Raw genomic sequence first — 17,110 nt, 5'->3', positions numbered from 1 at the left:
TAAATAGATCTTTGCCCTTTGGGGAACCCCTCGAGTGGATCTGTTAGTGACCAGTGTCAACCGGAATTGCGAGCTGTTCTGCTCCAGGGAATTTCCCCAAAGAGGAGCTCCAGGAGACGCGTTCGTAGTGGACTGGGAATTTCCACTCATGTATGCGTTTCCACCAGCCCCAGTCATTCCTCACTTAATACAGAGGTTAAGGAGGCTTGGGAAAACCATGATCCTCATTGCCCCGGATTAGGCCAGGAGAACGTGGTACCCGGACCTTCTGGAAATGGCCATCTGGCTGCCAATTAGTCTTCCCCAAATGGATGACCTACTCTAACAAGAGGTAGGTCACATTCTTCACCAAGAGATCAGGACTCTCAACCTTCACGCCTGGTATGTGAAAGGGTAAGATATGTGTTTCAGGAAAACATAATGGAAGTGTTGCTTTCGGCGAGAAGACCAGCAACTAAATCCCTGTACCGCTGCCATTGAGCGCAGACAGACTTTTACTATGTCCACCTGGTTCCGTCATGGCTGCAATACATTCATGTGTGGCCGGTTCCTCAGGGAACGAGGGCCATTTAGCGGCAAAGGCAGCCCTCATTCTATGAAACTGAAATCGCTTAAGGTGATCTCCACCCACCGGCCCAATAAAATCGTCGAGAGCACAGTATTTCCCTTCCGGAAACATATCTCGCATTCGAAATTGCTTTTGTGGGTCCCAAGCACCTTGGAGGGCCCTATCAAACGTGGGGCTTATGCCTGGGAAGTTCCATAGTGGCACTTCTGGATCATATGGGGTTGTAAGGGCGAGCCTATTGTATATCATAGACCATGCGCGTACAGTGGCGTTGACGGGGTCATATTTGCATGGCTCTTTTCGTTTAAGATCGAACATGACTGCTCGTAGTTCTATAGGGGAAGCTGCAAATCTTTCCAGAGGGATGTGCGGAGCAGTGTCTTCCGGATCAAACCAGTGTCTCGCAAAGTGTGCCTGAGATGTTAAGTTATAGAGTTCGAAGTCTGGGGCTACGATCCCACCCTTTTCAAAGGGTTCTGTCATTTTTGACCATTTCAACCTAGGCGTCTTCCCTCCCCATATGAAAGTGGTGGTTAGAGTGTTGAGTTTATTAAAGAAGGCTCTGCCCGGCCAGATCGGTATATTGCAAAAGAAATATAGGAGTTTGGGTAACACAGTCATCTTACGTAAGGATATTCGCCCATATAGGGATAAGGGGAGCCTATTCCAGGATTGTAGTTTAGCTGTAAGGGATTGTAAAAGTTCACCATGATTTTCCGTGTACAGTGTGCTCCAGTCTTTTGAAACCATGATCCCCAAATAGCGGATGTGTATAGGTGACCATTTGAATCCGTGTGTATCCGACATCTCTCTAGTACTGGGCGTGAGCGGGAACAGTTCTGACTTGGATACATTGATCTTGTATCCCGAGTATTCGGAGAACGTCTCAACCTCTAACATGATTGGCCTTAGGTTTACTTCCGGGTTCCTAATGTATAATAGGGTATTGTCCGCATATAGTGAGATAATTTGCGGTTTCCCAGTCATGCGAAGGCCTCTACATGCATGGTTTTGTCGGACATATTCAGCCATGGGTTCTATGGTAAGCGCAAAAAGGATTGGGGAGAAGGGGCAGCCCTGTCTTGTGCCTCTACCCAGACGAAACAGGGACGACATGGTTTGATTAGTTAGTATTTCGCTCCAGGGGAGGTGTACAATAGCTTAACACAGTTGACAAAGTAGCTTCCCAACCCAAATCTCTCAAGGACCTGAAACAGGTAGACCCAGGAGACAGAGTCAAACGCCTTCTCGGCGTCAAGGGAGGCCGCCACCGCGTCTGCCGCCAGATCTATATGTGCTATAACTCCGAAGAGTCTGCGCAGATTGAGAGCGGTAGACCTCGTAGGTACAAAGCCCGCCTGGTCAGGATCCGCCAGTATGGGCATATAGGGCAGCAGTCTGGTGGCCTGGATTTTGGCGAAAATCTTCGCATCGGTGTTAATAAGCGAAAGGGGTCTATATGACCCCATATCATGAGGGGGTCTATGAGGTTTAAGCAGCACAGTTATGACTGCCTCTCGCATGGTGTCTGGTAGTATACCACATTCCATTGCTTCTTCCCAAACTGTCAGTAAAAGAGGGGCGAGTACGTCGTGATATTCTTTGTAAATTTCGGCGCCGAGTCCGTCAGGACCAGGGGCCTTACCAGAGATTAACGCTTTTATTGCCTCCGTAATTTCATCTAGTGTTATGGGTGTATCCAATAACATGCGCGTATCAGAGGTCAAGGTCGGGAGATCAATAACATGCAGGTAACTTGCTATTTCTTCTTTAGTTTTGGTGTCTCTATTAGAGTATAATGCTTTGTAGAATGCAGCAAACATGTCATTGATTTCTTGTTCAGCATTTACTATGTCCCCACTAGGCGCCTGGATGGCTGCTATGGAGGGGTGACCATGCTCGGTTTTGAGCGTCTGGGCCAGAAGTTTCCCTGCTTTATTACTTTCCCCGTATCTACGAGCTCGGATCGGGGCAGCCATATACTGTACCTCCCTTGCAGCAAGTCTATTAAAGTCTGCCAATGTTGTGTGGATATCTAGAAGGGCCTCCTTACTATGTGTACAGGTGTATTCAAACTCCAGGAGCTCGAGTTTGGCTTCTGTGGTATCCAACTCTAGTCTAACTGTTTTAAGTAATCCTGTGGTTTTAGCCATAATTGCACCCCGAACCCACACCTTAAATGTTTCCCATAACGTGGCGCACCGTTTCACCGACCCCTCGTTTAGTTGAAAAAATTCCTCTATTTCAGTATGCAATGATTCGCAGACATTCGGGTCTCTAAGTAGGGCAGGGGGCATTCTCCAGCGTCTGGCCCTGGGGACAGCTTCATCTACACTAAGAGTAAGTGACACAGGGGAGTGATCTGAGAGGGTGCGGGGGTACATTTCACAATGCTGGACCATATTCACAAGTGTGGAGCTCATTAACCAGTAATCAATTCGGGACTCTGAATCATGCACTGATGAGTAGAATGTGAAGCGCTGCTCTAGGGGGTGTAACTCACGCCAGATGTCTACCATAGTCATTTGTTGCATTATTTGTCGTATAGCCAATGCAGCTCGGGTTAAGGGTCTGTATGACGTTGTAGACCTGTCAAGAGATGTGTCAAGGATTGTATTGAAATCTCCCCCCCAGACCACCGCACTATCTTCAGCTTCAATCAACATAGTATGTATAGCATTATAGAATACGGGGTCATCCATGTTGGGGCCGTACGTGTTAACCAAAACCATATTCCACCCTGCCAACTCTCCCCACACCAACACATATCTTCCCTGTTGATCAATCTTAACGTCATGAGTGCAGAAGCCCAGTTTCGGATGTATTAGGGTGAGGACTCCTCTGGCTTGGGAGGAGTATTCGGTGTAATATCTCAGAGGGCCCCACCTAGACAGGAAATTGGAGCAAACCTGCCCTAGTGCGTGCATCTCCTGCAACAATATAATCTGGGGGCTATGTCTGGTAACATATGCTGCGGTTTTCCTAGATTTAATTGGGTTGTTCAAACCTTGTATGTTCCATGAAAGGAGTTTAACACTTACAACTTTATCACTCAGTACCATAATATAATGTCAATATCAATGAGTGAAGTAGTTCGCCCGTGCCACAAACCGTAACTGTCGCACCTGTTGCAACCTGACTCTGAATTTTAAAACATTTGACAACTATGGCAACCATTTGTGCCCTTCCCCAACCCCCACCCTCACCATCAACTCCAACCCGATGATGTATCCCTTCCCCCATAACCTGTGGAACGTTCCTGAGGGTCGCTGGTCGCAGTCGCCAGGCCTCCATCAGTAGAGGCTCACGATCCCTACTTTTCCAAAACAATATCAACTGGGGCCGCTATACCCAAGAGGGTCAGCCATATGACTTGGACAGGATGTTCCCATAATCTCAATTCAGTCTGCTGAGTCCGGGATGTCATCCCCCCGTCGCGGGGGCCTATTTCGATCTCGTGGATAATCTTCCGGAGGCATGGGGATGGACGACTCAATATACGAAATGGCATCTGCCGGGCTCTCAAAGAAATGCGATCTGCCTCCATGTTGGATCCGCAATTTCGCCGGGAAGATGAGGGCGTACGGGACACGGCGCAATCTCAAGAGCTTTTTGGCCTGTTCGTAGGATCTGCGCTGCATCTGGACGCTTGTCGAAAAATCAGGATATATGTGGACCTTGTTGCCTTCGTACTGCAGAGAGCCCTTTTCCCTGGACAGCCTGAGCACCGTGTCTCTGTCTCTATAATTGAGGAGACGGGCAATGATCGTGCGCGGTGGTGCCCCAGGCTTGGGCGGTGGCGCGAGTGTACGATGAGCCCTCTCAACCAGAAAGTGGTCAGAGAAGGATTCGTTCCCAAAAGGGTTTTCAACAGGGCCTCTACCTGTCTCTCCATCGGGCCCTTGCAGAAGGATTCTGGAACGCCGACAACACGGATATTGTTTTTCCTGGATCTAGATTCAAGGTCCTCGCATTTTGCTTGAGTGTTGCGCAGTTCACCCTTAAGCTGTGCTGTATCCCGGCCATGCTGTGTTATCGTATCTTCATTAGTACTGATTCTGCTTTCGGCCTCTGTAATGCGAGAGCTTTCCTTGTCCACTCTAGCCTTGAGGGAGCTGATGTTTCAAACAATATCGTCTAACTGAACATTCACAGCTAGGAAGCCGTTCTGCACCATGGTCATAAAACGGTCTTCTCTTGCGTCATGTCCCGTCTCAGCAAGTATGTCATTTTCCATGGTTGTTGCCGCCGGCGTCCCCTGAGGTTGGGAGCTGGCAAAGGAGTCCATCGGGCCAGTTTTTTTCCCCCCTGCGCTTTTCTTCTCGTATCGGCCCATGAGCCGTCTTTACAGAACAAGGACCGTTGACGTGAGTCAGGCCAGGCTCACACGATGATGCAGTATCGTTCGCGCAGTTGGTTCTATTACAGTACACGATGAGTGCCGGTATATCGACTCTCAAAACCCAAAGGAGTCGTTTTGCCAGTATAATATAGCGCAAAGTCTACGGATGTATTGTGCTCTCCCACATTAATCAGCGCCTCCGATAGACGGGTAGAAGGGTATGCACTCCGATGCAGCTGGGTCCGTGCACTTTCAAGCCCCTCACCTGCTCTCGTAGCGCCAGTCGGAACCTGGTTGGCGGAAGCCCCACAGAGCTAGCTGGGGCCCTGCGTGGGAGACCACGCGTCGCCCCAGCTGTTGTTCGGGAGGTGGGCAGTAGCAGCAGCCAATCTTCGTCTTGCAGGGGCCTCGGCATCAACACACACGGTCTGCCCGTAGGCCCGCGTATCAAGGAAGCGCCGCCGATATCAGCGCCCCTCCCCCACACGGCCCTCCGGCGTCTGCAGAGCCTCGGTCTGGCGTGTGACCCTTCCGGATCTCGGGCGGCTTGCAGTCAGCCGAGCGGCTGCCCCGCAAAACGAGGCTCAGAACTCAGCCGCGCCTCTGCGGTTTCACACAGGATTTGCACACAACGTGCAGCAAGGATGCCGGCAACAGCAGATGTAGTCGCTTCCTATTTTCGTGGCCCCAAAAAGGATTAATTTATGGTAAGGATGTCCTCTGGATCGGAGCACTCCAATCAGGCGGCCATTTTAGTTGCACGCAACAGCGCCCCCCCCCCCCTCTTTTTTTTTATTTTTAAACTTTGTTTATTAAGGGAACGGTTCACAGCAAGACAATTCTCATAAGCAATGCAGCACAGCATGTGCATAATTTCAACAATGACATACATCTGTGGCAATGAGGCAGGCATCGTCACCTAAGGTGATGGAGTAGGTGTTACATCAGCATCAGACATCAAATCACATAGGTACAGACGTAGCAGCAACCATATATCTTTGGGACGACAGGGCGTCGGGACTGATAAGACAAAAAGTTCCTCATCATCATTCACCATACATAAGTCTTTCAGGAAGTTGGATCGGGTAGGCCCTGCGGCGGATTTCCAACATTTAAGGATGCAGCGTTTGGCAATAACACATGAGATATTCAAAAACCTTCTCATGGTTTCCTTCACCTTTCCAATGTCACCAAACAGGTATTTCAGGGGGGACAGAGCGGCTGGGATCGCCGTTATCTCCTCAAGGAGCTCAGCCACTTCTCACCAAAAGTCCGCAATAAAAGGGCAAGACCAGTACATATGATACTCCAGCATCGGGGGCGCCACATTTCCAACATGTCCCTGTGCAACCCTCTACAAACTTAGCTAGCCTAGCCGGGGAGTAATGTAACTGATTCAGGATTTTAAATTGGATCAGTCGGAGTCCTGAGTTCATGGAGACCGATTTGGTGAGTTGACAATATCAGGCCCATCTCACGTCATCAATCTGGGTACCCACATTCCGCTCCCAGGTTTCTCTGATAGTATTTCGTGAGGGGGAGTGTGTTTGCACCAAGGTGTATAGCGCCGAGATTCCCTTATTATGACCATCCGTCGTCACCATAGCTCTGATGCATTCATGTGTCCGGGTTTCTGCCGGGAAGGAAGGCCATTTAGCAGCAAAAGCTGTTCTCATACGATAGTATTGAAGCCGCTTAAGCTGCCCCCCCCCCCCACTGCATCTATGAAGTCTGTGAGTTCACAAAACATGCCATCCGGGAACATATCTCGCATCCTGAAGAGTTTATTCGGGGTCCCAGGTTCACTGAAGGGCCTTGTCAAAAGTCGGGGAAATACTAGAGAAATTCCACAGGGGTATATCTGGGTCATAGGGGATCTCCAGGCCAATCCTCCTGTAAACCCTGGACCAAGCTCGTGTGGTGATGTATACCGGGTCGAAAGGGCAGATGTTACCATAAGTGGGGTTCAAAAGGACCGATCATATATCATTAGGGCGGACTGCATGCTTTTCAAGAAGAATGTGTGGGGCTGTGTCTTCGGGGTCAAACCAATGCTTCACAAATTGTGCCTGTGCTGCTATACAATACAATTCAAAATCAGGGGCCGCAATACCGCCCTGTGAGTATGGCTCCACCATCTTGTCCCAACCCAGCCTAGCAGTTTTCCCGTTCCAAATAAAGGAAGACGCCAATGATTTAAGTTTCGCAAAAAGGGTTTACCGGGCCAAATCGGGATGTTGTTGAAGAGATATGAGTTTGGGTAAAACTACCATTTTAAGTAGGGCCACTCGGCCGTATAAGGACAGAGGGAGATTAGCCTATAGTTGGATCTTGGTTGTAAGGGTGAGAAGTAATTTGCCGTGATTATGCGAGTACAGCGGCTGTCTATCTCTGGCCACCATGATACCCAGGTATCTTACCTGCGTGGGGGCAGGCTTAAACCCTATAATGTGAGATAGCTCACCTGTATTAGGGGTCAATGGAAATATTTCAGATTTGGGGACATTGATTTTATAACCTGAATATTCTGGGAACTCGTGTATCAGGCATAATGTGTTGCACATTCTCATGTGGGTCCCGTACATATAACAGCGTATCATCCGCGTACAGTGATATAATTTGGGGAGGGCCAGTCATCCTGAGACCTCTGTGCGAGTGGTGTTGACGGATATATTCCGCCATCGGTTCATTAGTGAGTGCAAAGAGAATGGGCGAGAAAGGACAGCCCTGTCTGGTCCCTCTGTGTAGATGGAAAGAAGGGGACAGTGTGTTATTAGTTAGGACCTTGGCGGATGGTTGGGTATCTAGCAGCCGGACGCATTTAATAAAATATGGCCCAAGTCCAAACCTTTAGAGTACCAGGAAAAGGTATGTCCAGGAGACGGAATCAAAGGCCTTTTCGGCATCTAGGGCCACTATAGCCGCTTTTGCCTCCGGATCTATTTGCGCCAGCACATTAAATAATCGTCTCAGGTTTAAAGCTGTAGATCTAGTTGGTATAAAGCCAGCTTGGTCAGGGTGGACCAGGATTGGCATGTACGGCAGGAGTCTGGTGGTCAGTACCTTGGCGAAGATTTTCACATCAGTGTTGATTAGGGAGAGGGGCCTGTAGGAGGCCATATCCTGTGCTGGTCTGCGTGGCTTCAGAAGGACCGTAATGACTGCTTCACGCATCGAGTCTGGAAGGATACCACAATTCATGGCCTCTCCCCACACTTTCAGTAATAGTGGGGCTAGCTCACCCTGAAATTCTTTGTACAGTTCGCCGGTCAGGCCATCTGAGCCAGGGGAGCGGCCACCGGATAGAGATTTAATGGCCTCAGTGAGTTCTTCAATAGTAACGGGTTGATCCAAAATGTTTAGTGTCGTTTGGGTAAGTGTTGGGAGATCGAGGGAGTCCAGGTACATGAACGTGTCTTCCCTGGTTTTAACATCATGATCAGAGTACAGAGCAGAGTAGAAATCAGCAAAAGTAGAATTAATGTCACTTTCTTTATTGACCGTGACCCCTGCCGGGTTCTGGATACTAGCGATTGGGTTGAGGTGCCTGTCTGTTCTAAGCATGTTGGCCAGAAATCTCCCCGCTCTATTACTCTCCCCGTACCTGCGGGCCTTAGCTGGGGCAGCCATGTATAAGACTTCCCTACTGGCTAGCTCATTGAATTCCTTGAGGGAAGCGTGCATCTTAGATAGGGTTTCCTTGTTCAATGTGGCGCTATATTCCGTCTGTAATGTGTCTATTGTGGCTTCAGCCACACCCAGTTCCCTTCTCACCCTCACCGCTTTCAGCATACCTGTAGACTTACCCAGTATAGTACCCCGGATCCAAACCTTGAATGCCTCCCATAGGGTAGCATAGGTGCTCACCGAACCCTCGTTCAACTCCAGAAATTCCTCAATTTCAATATGTAGTGCCTCACAGATATTGGGGTCCCTAAGGATCGCAGAGGGCATTCTCCACGTTTTAGCCGGAGGTGGGGAGTCATCTAGGCTGATGTCTAGTGTTATCGGCGAGTGGTCTGATAGCGTGTGGGGGTGTATTGCACAGTCAGCGATCGCCCCAGAGAGGGATGAACTAATGAACCAATAATCTATACGGGAGTGGGAGTCATGAACAGATGAGTAGAAAGTGAATTTCCTCTCATGTGGAAGTAACGTGCGCCATGCGTCAATTATATCGGTCTGTTGCATCACCTGTCAGTAAGAGCCGCTTTGGACGGGGCCCTGGGGAAGGTAGATGAACGATCCAGGGAGTGATCAAGAATCATATTAAAATCCCCACCCCATATTATTTGCGCCTCGTCCGATGTGGACCGCATATCCAGGATTGCGCAGTAAAATAGCGGGTCATCTATATTAGGACCGTATGTGTTAATCAGTAGTATTTGCCGTCCCGCCACCTCCCCCCATACCAACACGTATCTACCTAGAGGGTCTATCTTACTAGAAAGATACCTGAAGCATAGCTTGGGATGTATAAGACTCAGGACTCCCCTGGGTTGTGTCGAATACTCTGTGAAGTACCTATGAGGGCCCCATCGTGGGAGGAATTTGGTATTGATACTCCCCAGCGCATGTGTTTCCTGTATCAGAAGGATTTGGGGGTCGTGGCGTGTAATGTATGCAGCAATTTTCCTTGCCTTGACTGGATTGTTGAGACCCCATATGTTCCAGGAGAGTAGTCTAATGTTCAACCCACCCTTAGCCTGTGCCATAGTTGCCTATCGGAGGGAGCGTTTGCCAAGTATGGCGCCATTGTCTCAAGTGATGGGAGAGTCCTGCTGGAAAGTAGTCCCCTGATTTTAACTTTGTAACATCCCCAACCATGCCTGGCAGAACACCAGGAAAAACTTGTTTCCCCCGCCAACCCCCACCCGCATCATCAACCCCAACCCGATGATGTATCCCATCAACCATAACTTGGGAAGTCTCCTGGGGGTGTGAGCTGTACTCACGTGACCGACCACCATGGGGGCAGCTCACGGCCCTACGACAACATATGGTGGACAGGGCCACCTCGCCGTCAATGGGTTATTGAACTTGTGGCAAGGCAGTGCAGAGTAAGTCTCATCAGCCAGCATGGTCCTCCGGTTCCGCCACCGGCCGGGGCGGCAAGTTTCGGTTAGTCTCCCGGCTCCCCGGGGGAAGGGGGATTGAGGCCTCGACATACATCATGGCCTCCGTAGGATTCTCAAAAAAGTGTGCTCGGCCTCCGTGTTGGATGCGCATTTTAGCCGGGAAGACAATGCGCATTTTAGCCGGGAAGACAAGTGCATATGGGATCTGGCGTAGCATCAGCTGTCTCTTGACCGGTTCGTAGGATCTCCTCAACGTTTGCACATTAGTTGAAAAATCCGGATATATGTGTATCCTGTTGTCTTCATAATTCAGGGAGCCTTTTTCTCTGGAAAGCCTCAGTATAGCGTCTCTGTCTCTATAATTCAGGAGTCGGGCAATGATCGTGCAGGGCGGTGCTTCAGGGTTGGGAGAAAGGACCAGGGTACGATGGGCCCACTCCACGAGAAAATGATCGGAGAAAGCATCGGGACCCAGGAGGTTTTCCACCTGGCGTTCCATGGAACCTTTTCCGAAGGCTTTGGCTACTCCGACCAGGCGGATGTTCCTCCTGGAACGAGATTCCAAGTCCTTGCACTTATTCAGGGTTTTCTGTAGGTCACCCTTTAACTGGGCGATATCGCGGCTGTGTTGTGCTAGCGAGTCCTCGTTGACTCCAATTCTGTTCTCTGCCTCCGTAGTGCGTGCACTTTCCTTGTCAACCCTTGCCTTCAGAGAGCTGATCGTGGCCCCTATATCGTCCAGTTTGCTGTTAACCGCCAGGAATCCACTCTGGACCATCGATAATAGTTTTTCCACTCTCTCATCCATTGGAGACTCAGGTTGGCCACCTGAGGGCTCAGCGGGTGTTTCGGCAGACCCATGTGGCTGGGAGCTGGCAAAGGAGTCCATCGGACCAGTTTTCTTGGGGCCCATACTTTCTTTTCGCTGTGGCCCATATATTAAATCTGTTGGGTTGCGTCCACACACGTTCTGGTGCCCAGTGGTAGTCGGTGGCCAGCGATCACCAGCTGACTCAATCATCAGCGTAGTTTGTGGGCAGCATGCGCTGCATACGGGGCGGCGAGGGCAACACTACTTGTGTGGCGGGTATATGCAGAGGAAATGCGCCAGAGCATCCCGGGAGGAGCCACAACGAGGGCACCCACCTTATGATGTTATCAGCAGGCCCCGACGAGCGAACACAGCTGGCACGCCGCCGTTGGCAAGGTCCGACTCGGTGGTCAGTCAAGGATCAGTCTGCGGGGCAGCAACAGCTCAGGAAGCGGGTTGGCACTCCGCTGAAGAAAAGGAATGTTCCAGCCGGGCCGGGCTTGCGGTGTACACCTAGGAGGAGGACCGGGGGGCCAGCAGGATATATTCACCGGCAACTCCAAAGTGTATCAGGAAGGCACCCGGCAGCAAAAAGGTTGCCAGCGCGGCTCCTCCCCTCTCCGGCCTGCAGACGAGCCGACAGCCTCCGGCTGTCACGTGATTCCTCTGGAGCCGTGGTCCGGGTATGCCACCGCCGCGCTCACGGTGTAGGTTTCCAGTCCGATATCTCAGGATTGAGCCGGCGTTTCTGCAGGGAAATCAGTGGAATGATGCCGCAGGTCTTCCACTGCCGATAACAGATGTTTATTGGTGTGTAGGTGGCCCCGAACAGGATTAATTGTATGGTAGAATATGTTACGGGCCGGAGCTCTCCCTTCAGGCGGCCATCTTCGTCGTGCGCAACAGCGCCCCCGGGGTATGATTTCTGAATTGAAGGCTCACTTTTGTCATGTGGATAAATAGGCCCCAGAATGGGGAAAAACTGTATCTAGCTCTTTGGGAATTATGACAGTGGGTACTCCCAAATTTTTTGTTATCGGGGGGTCAAGTCTGTAAACGGGGAGATTCTCAAGAGACAAAGAAACAGAACAGACTGACTACCCCTCTCTCTAAGGTCTTTCGACAACACAGATTCAGGTGCTTGGGTACTGTTGCATGAATCTACAGTGAGTACTTATTAAGAAAGCTAATTATTAGACTGAGACCGTGAAATTACAAAGGTATAAATCATTTTAATAATTGGTTAAAAACCACATTTTTTTTTTAAAAAACTGTACATTTATCGGCTTTTTCATACACCACTCATACCTTTCATACCAATTAATTTGTGCTGTAACGTAAGGGTTCGTCAATTTTCATTTTCTTTTAGCATATTAGTTGTTAATAGATACTATTACGAACCCTTACGTTACAGCACGAATGAATTGGTATGAAAGGTATGAGTGGTGTATGAAAAAGCCGATAAATGTACAGTTTTTTAAAAAAATGTGGTTTTTAACCAATTATTAAAATTATTTATACCTTTGTAATTTCACCGTCTCAGTCTAATAATTAGCTTTCTTAATAAGTGCTCACTGTAGATTCATGCAACAGTACCCAAGCACCTGAATCTGTGTTGTCGAAAGACCTTAGAGAGAGGGGTAGTCAGTCTGTTCTGTTTCTTTGTCTCTAGCTCTTTGGGGCACGATATTCTTGAAAAGGGACATTCCCGTGTGGTGATCCTCTCCACTCAACTCCTTGGCTCAGTGCTGTTGGCTACCCCACCATCCACGCTAATGCAGAGAACTTTGTCACATCAGCCATTAGGGAAGTAGGAAGAGCAGAATGAAAGAGGAAGTAGAACATGCATACATGCTTATTCTGGTGCCCCCTCCTTCACAAGACCCACCCTTCAACCCATGCAGGTATGTCCCTTAAGCCAACATTGAAGGTACAGGGGAATACACTTGGGGAATGAGCTTTGGTGTGACCCATCTGTGGTTAAATATGTATTTGTTTGTTTAAACTATGCAATAGGTCAGGAGTATGCATGGTCCTTCTAAAATACCTGCATCTGAGAATTGCCCTTTTGATGAATGTGTGGCCTGAACTTTGATAAGTGTGACTATAATGCAGGTTCCGCCGAAATAACCTGTACCACAACAGCGCTATGTCGCCTGCATGGGCCGATCCAGGCTCCACAAAAACACAAATATTCCAGCAAAGTCTTTTTTATTGTGCTTTATGCAACCAGAGGGCCACAGCAGAGCGTAAGAGATCGTCTAATCCTGTTGGAAGAAGGTGTTAAGGCTGTCCCTGAGTTGGTGTCAGTGCATTTGTTGCATTATAACATGAAAACCGGACAGTGACTACTCCTGTGTGTAGTAAAACAGCTTTAAAACGTAATATACCCTTAAATGAAATCCGGTGAGCAAATGCAAAATCCAACTTTTTGTGCTTTTTTTTTTCCAGGCCCGGAGTTAGGTGGAGAGTTCCCAGTCCAAGACATGAAATCTGGTGAAGGAGGACTCCTGCAGGTCACCCTGGAAGGCATCAATTTAAAATTCATGCACAGTCAGGTAGGAGGGTTTCACCGTGAGAAACTCTTAGGTCTTTGTGTCTGTGTGACAGAGATTTTACCTCATGAGTGTGTGTGATAGGTTGCCTACATAATTTGATCTTTTTTCTAGAGATCCCTTGTGTATTTGTGCGAACAAGACCGCCCCTGTGTGTCTGCATGCTAAAAACATCCCTGTGTGAAAGAGATGCTCCTTAATGAGTATGTGTGCCATAACTTCCCCTTTCCATCTATCTGTGCTCTAGATATAGCGTTTATGTGTGTGCACATATGCTCCATGAAACTATGCCTTAGATTTTGCCTCCCTTGTCTGTAAGTTGGACGTCCCACTAATCATAGCCAGAGGACCCTCTCCATGCATATCTAAGGAACAAAATTCTTGATAGTTTGAAAACCAAAACTGGCTGAAGGCGCATGGCAGGCCCAAGATTTAAGGCTGTGTTCGGGCTGTTGGGATCCGGAACAAGTCAAAACGAGTCTTAGGATGTTGCATGTCCCCTAGTATTCTTAAAAACAGTAGAAACCCTAATTCGAGAGATTGTTCGGTGAAAAAGAAATCATGGATTTGATCTATAGGAAGAACAAAAACAGTGTATAGTCTGTGCTACCAAGGTGGAGGAATAGTCTGCTAAGCTACTTTGGTCTCCATGCCTGCACAGAACACTTGTGCTATACCGTCACCTGTCATTCAATGTACAGTTGAGAAGCTTGAAGACATATCAAGTAGTTCAGATAGTTGGTCAGTTCCCTGTGCACCAGTATGGTGAAGGGGAAGCTGAGCAAATAGGTAGGTCTGAGAAAACAGTATTCAACTAGGTGAGCAATACATTGTGTAAGATTATAATTTACTATATATGCTTTAGAGGCTAATCTGAAATATGTTCTATATTTGTTGGTATAGATTTCACATATACAAAAATGCTATGTCATTCCCTGAAGCATTTGTATACATTATGTCAGTCTAACAAGCAAATCTGAACAATTGGGTATCTATGTATAAAGTGGTATTTTATGCAAACAAATGATTTGCTATTCTCATAAGGTGAATTATACGTAGAAAAGTAGGCCCTCAATCTTTTGTGATCTCTACTAAGTGACCCCTTGCTGCACTTTTCCAAATTCGTCTGCTCTAGACACTAACATTCCAGGATATATGTGGACTAGGTAGTGACAGAGTTTCTTTAACATTCACCTCACTTTCGGGTGCATTTTCTATATGGACCAGGATGTGGGTCCATTCTCTGAATGCAACACTGTGATTGAGCCACATCTCAACAATTTAACAGATGGGTTACTAATGTGGATATATATTTTTTCAGTTTTTGCTTTTCTATATTTTTCAAGCAATCATAATTGTCACTGATAGAAATGTGAGAGATGGTAACCATTTGGACATACAGAAATAGACTCTGCACGTGTTCGGACATACTCAGCAAAAGGATGAGGTATTTTTAAGGTTAAGTCCACAGCTGCTGGACTACATTTGAAGATGGCCGCCAGTGTTTACTGACAGACTGATGGAGAGTTATGGGAACTTGGGCTAAACACTTGTTACTCTCTAGAAGTCCGATCACGTGAGCACTCCAGGAAGTGCTACTAATATGACCACTGGTACAGCGTCTGAGGTAACCGAAGGTGCGAGAGATTGATGAAGAGATACTGGCGGGTCGGAACGCTGATCTGAAGGTCGGATGGAACTTTGCTTCCATGCACCCAGTTATGTTTGGTTCTAAACATATGTCTTGCTAGAGCAGTCTGTAATGAGGGTTATATGTACACTATTATAGGCTTTGTGCTCCAGTATTGCATTCACTGAAGGAGATTGAAGACAAATTGGTGTGTTCCTCGTACTGAAGTATTTTGTACATAGGATTGTGACCTCCTTGAAGGTATGTGTGGGACAATGTCAATGAGAATGTGATGAGACTATGCAACAGTTACACTTGTGCGTGGCTATCTGAGTTTCCCCTCTGACTTTTACAGTATCAATTGAGATTGATTACCTGTAGCATGACAATAGACCCAACGCCATTTGGGAACTCTTGATAGTCCCGCCAAGAATTGTGTCAGGTATGTGGCATATAATTGGTTTGTGGCAGTCTCCTGAAACCACATGGAGTGCATGGGTGCAACCCTTGGTGGCACTGTTTAATTATTCTTGGGTGCAACTCCTGGTGGCACTTTCACACTGCGAAGCAAATGTGTACAATTTTGGTTTGAAAATATAACATGTTGGAGATTGCTGGTGAGGTTTACCAGAAAAGGCCCACATAAACAATAGTTGAATGGTGATGTAATACTATGTGCACCTTGGGATATGATAAGTCATTTATAACACACCTGTACACAAGTGTTTCTATGCGTGGCAAGACAAGGGATGGAAGACAGTGGGAGGACAAGACAAACGATCTTACTAGGCCTTGCCTCATTCAGATCGTGCAAGTGCGGAACGCAAAGTGCAGGGGGAACGGAAGGGTGGGGGGAGTGCCAGGGTGAGGGAATGGGGAAGTGCAATCAGGGCAGCAAAGCTCTGAGTAAGTGCAGCCAGGTCAGCGCGGCCCTGGGTAAGTGCAAGGAGGCAGCTGTAGGCTTGGAGGCCATGCAGGGGAGACTGATCATGGAGAATCCTGGTACCACAGAGGGATTCTGAGGGTAGCCATCAACCAGTCGGCGCAGCATGCAGTTAGGTTAGCAGGGGAGGGAGAAGAGAGAACGCAGAGGAGAAAAGGAAGGTCTTGAGTTGCTTCGGGAACATCAAGTGACCCGGCTGAAGTTTGAGAGGGGCAGGGAGGCCATTCCAGAGTGAGGCACCTGCAGAGGAGAGAGATCTACCCCCGCTCTCTGCCCGGAGAAGCGTCTGACCCGAGAGTTGGAGGTAGCTCATCGAAGGGTTCGAGAAGGAAGGTATTTAGGAAGAGAGAGCTGGATGTAGTTCGGGCCCCGACCCCAGAAAGCCTTGTGGATGATAGGGTCTTGAACGTGATCCTTGCAGCCACCAAGAACCAGTGGAGAGATTTCTGGGCTGGAGAGATGCAGTCCCTGGGCATGAGGCCAAGGATAATAGATGTTCTTGGAACTGTAAATGGGGATCACTGCGTAGTGAAAAGGTAGTCTTTAAACCTGTAACATGTTATACATTAGAACATGATTGGCTAAACAATTGATATTGAAAGTAGCATGAAAGACGTGTTTTTTAATGTTTATTTCCACAGTTTTGCTCCTGAAGAATGGGAACATGCCCCCGAAATGCGTTGAGCATTTGATTGATAACAGAATATTAAAGAAAACCTTTGATCAGATGTGTGGATACTTTACACTGATTTCTTAGCTAAAATTATTGCATCTTAATTGAAATTATTTGGCTGTTTTTTCAACCCTAAACTGTGCAGGGAATGGGAGTGTCCATAGATTGGGCACTTTTGTACATTCAAATAGGTAGGTCTGTCAGACACCCATTAAGGAAATCTAGCCATTTACACTGTCATCCCAGCACCCATGTCTTTGTAAGAGAGAGAAGGAAAGCAGGACATCAGATCTCAGTGCACAACCGTGTATGTACTAATTAAGAGACTCTGGTCCCTTCTCCATGGGTCTGTGTACTGATGACCCATACCCCATTATGGTCCATGTGTGCTGAATGCCGCTTTCCCCTGAGTCTGTGTGTAGAGGCCCATCACCCAGGAGTATGCAAACCCCTCTCCCATGAGTCTGTGTAAATGTTCCTACCCAGTAGATTATTCAGAGATCCCTACCC

General features: G+C 48.0%; 1 protein-coding gene across 42 annotated transcripts in view; it reads left to right on the top strand.

Annotated features, from left to right (window-relative positions):
• Nucleotides 1-17,110, top strand: part of MADD (MAP kinase activating death domain) — a 2,081,072-nt gene that overhangs the window by 1,646,956 nt on the left and 417,006 nt on the right. For all 42 annotated transcript variants that reach the window (XM_069623145.1, XM_069623139.1, XM_069623144.1 and 39 more), the window contains one exon: nt 13,251-13,357. In XM_069623145.1, the coding sequence (XP_069479246.1) occupies nt 13,251-13,357 (107 nt within the window). The remainder of the gene's footprint in view (nt 1-13,250; nt 13,358-17,110) is intronic.

This window comes from Ambystoma mexicanum, chromosome 11 (assembly GCF_040938575.1).
Source record: "Ambystoma mexicanum isolate Mex_15411 chromosome 11, UKY_AmexF1_1, whole genome shotgun sequence".
Classification (NCBI taxonomy): Eukaryota; Metazoa; Chordata; class Amphibia; order Caudata; family Ambystomatidae; genus Ambystoma; species Ambystoma mexicanum.
This window is presented reverse-complemented; position numbering and strand designations above follow the sequence as displayed.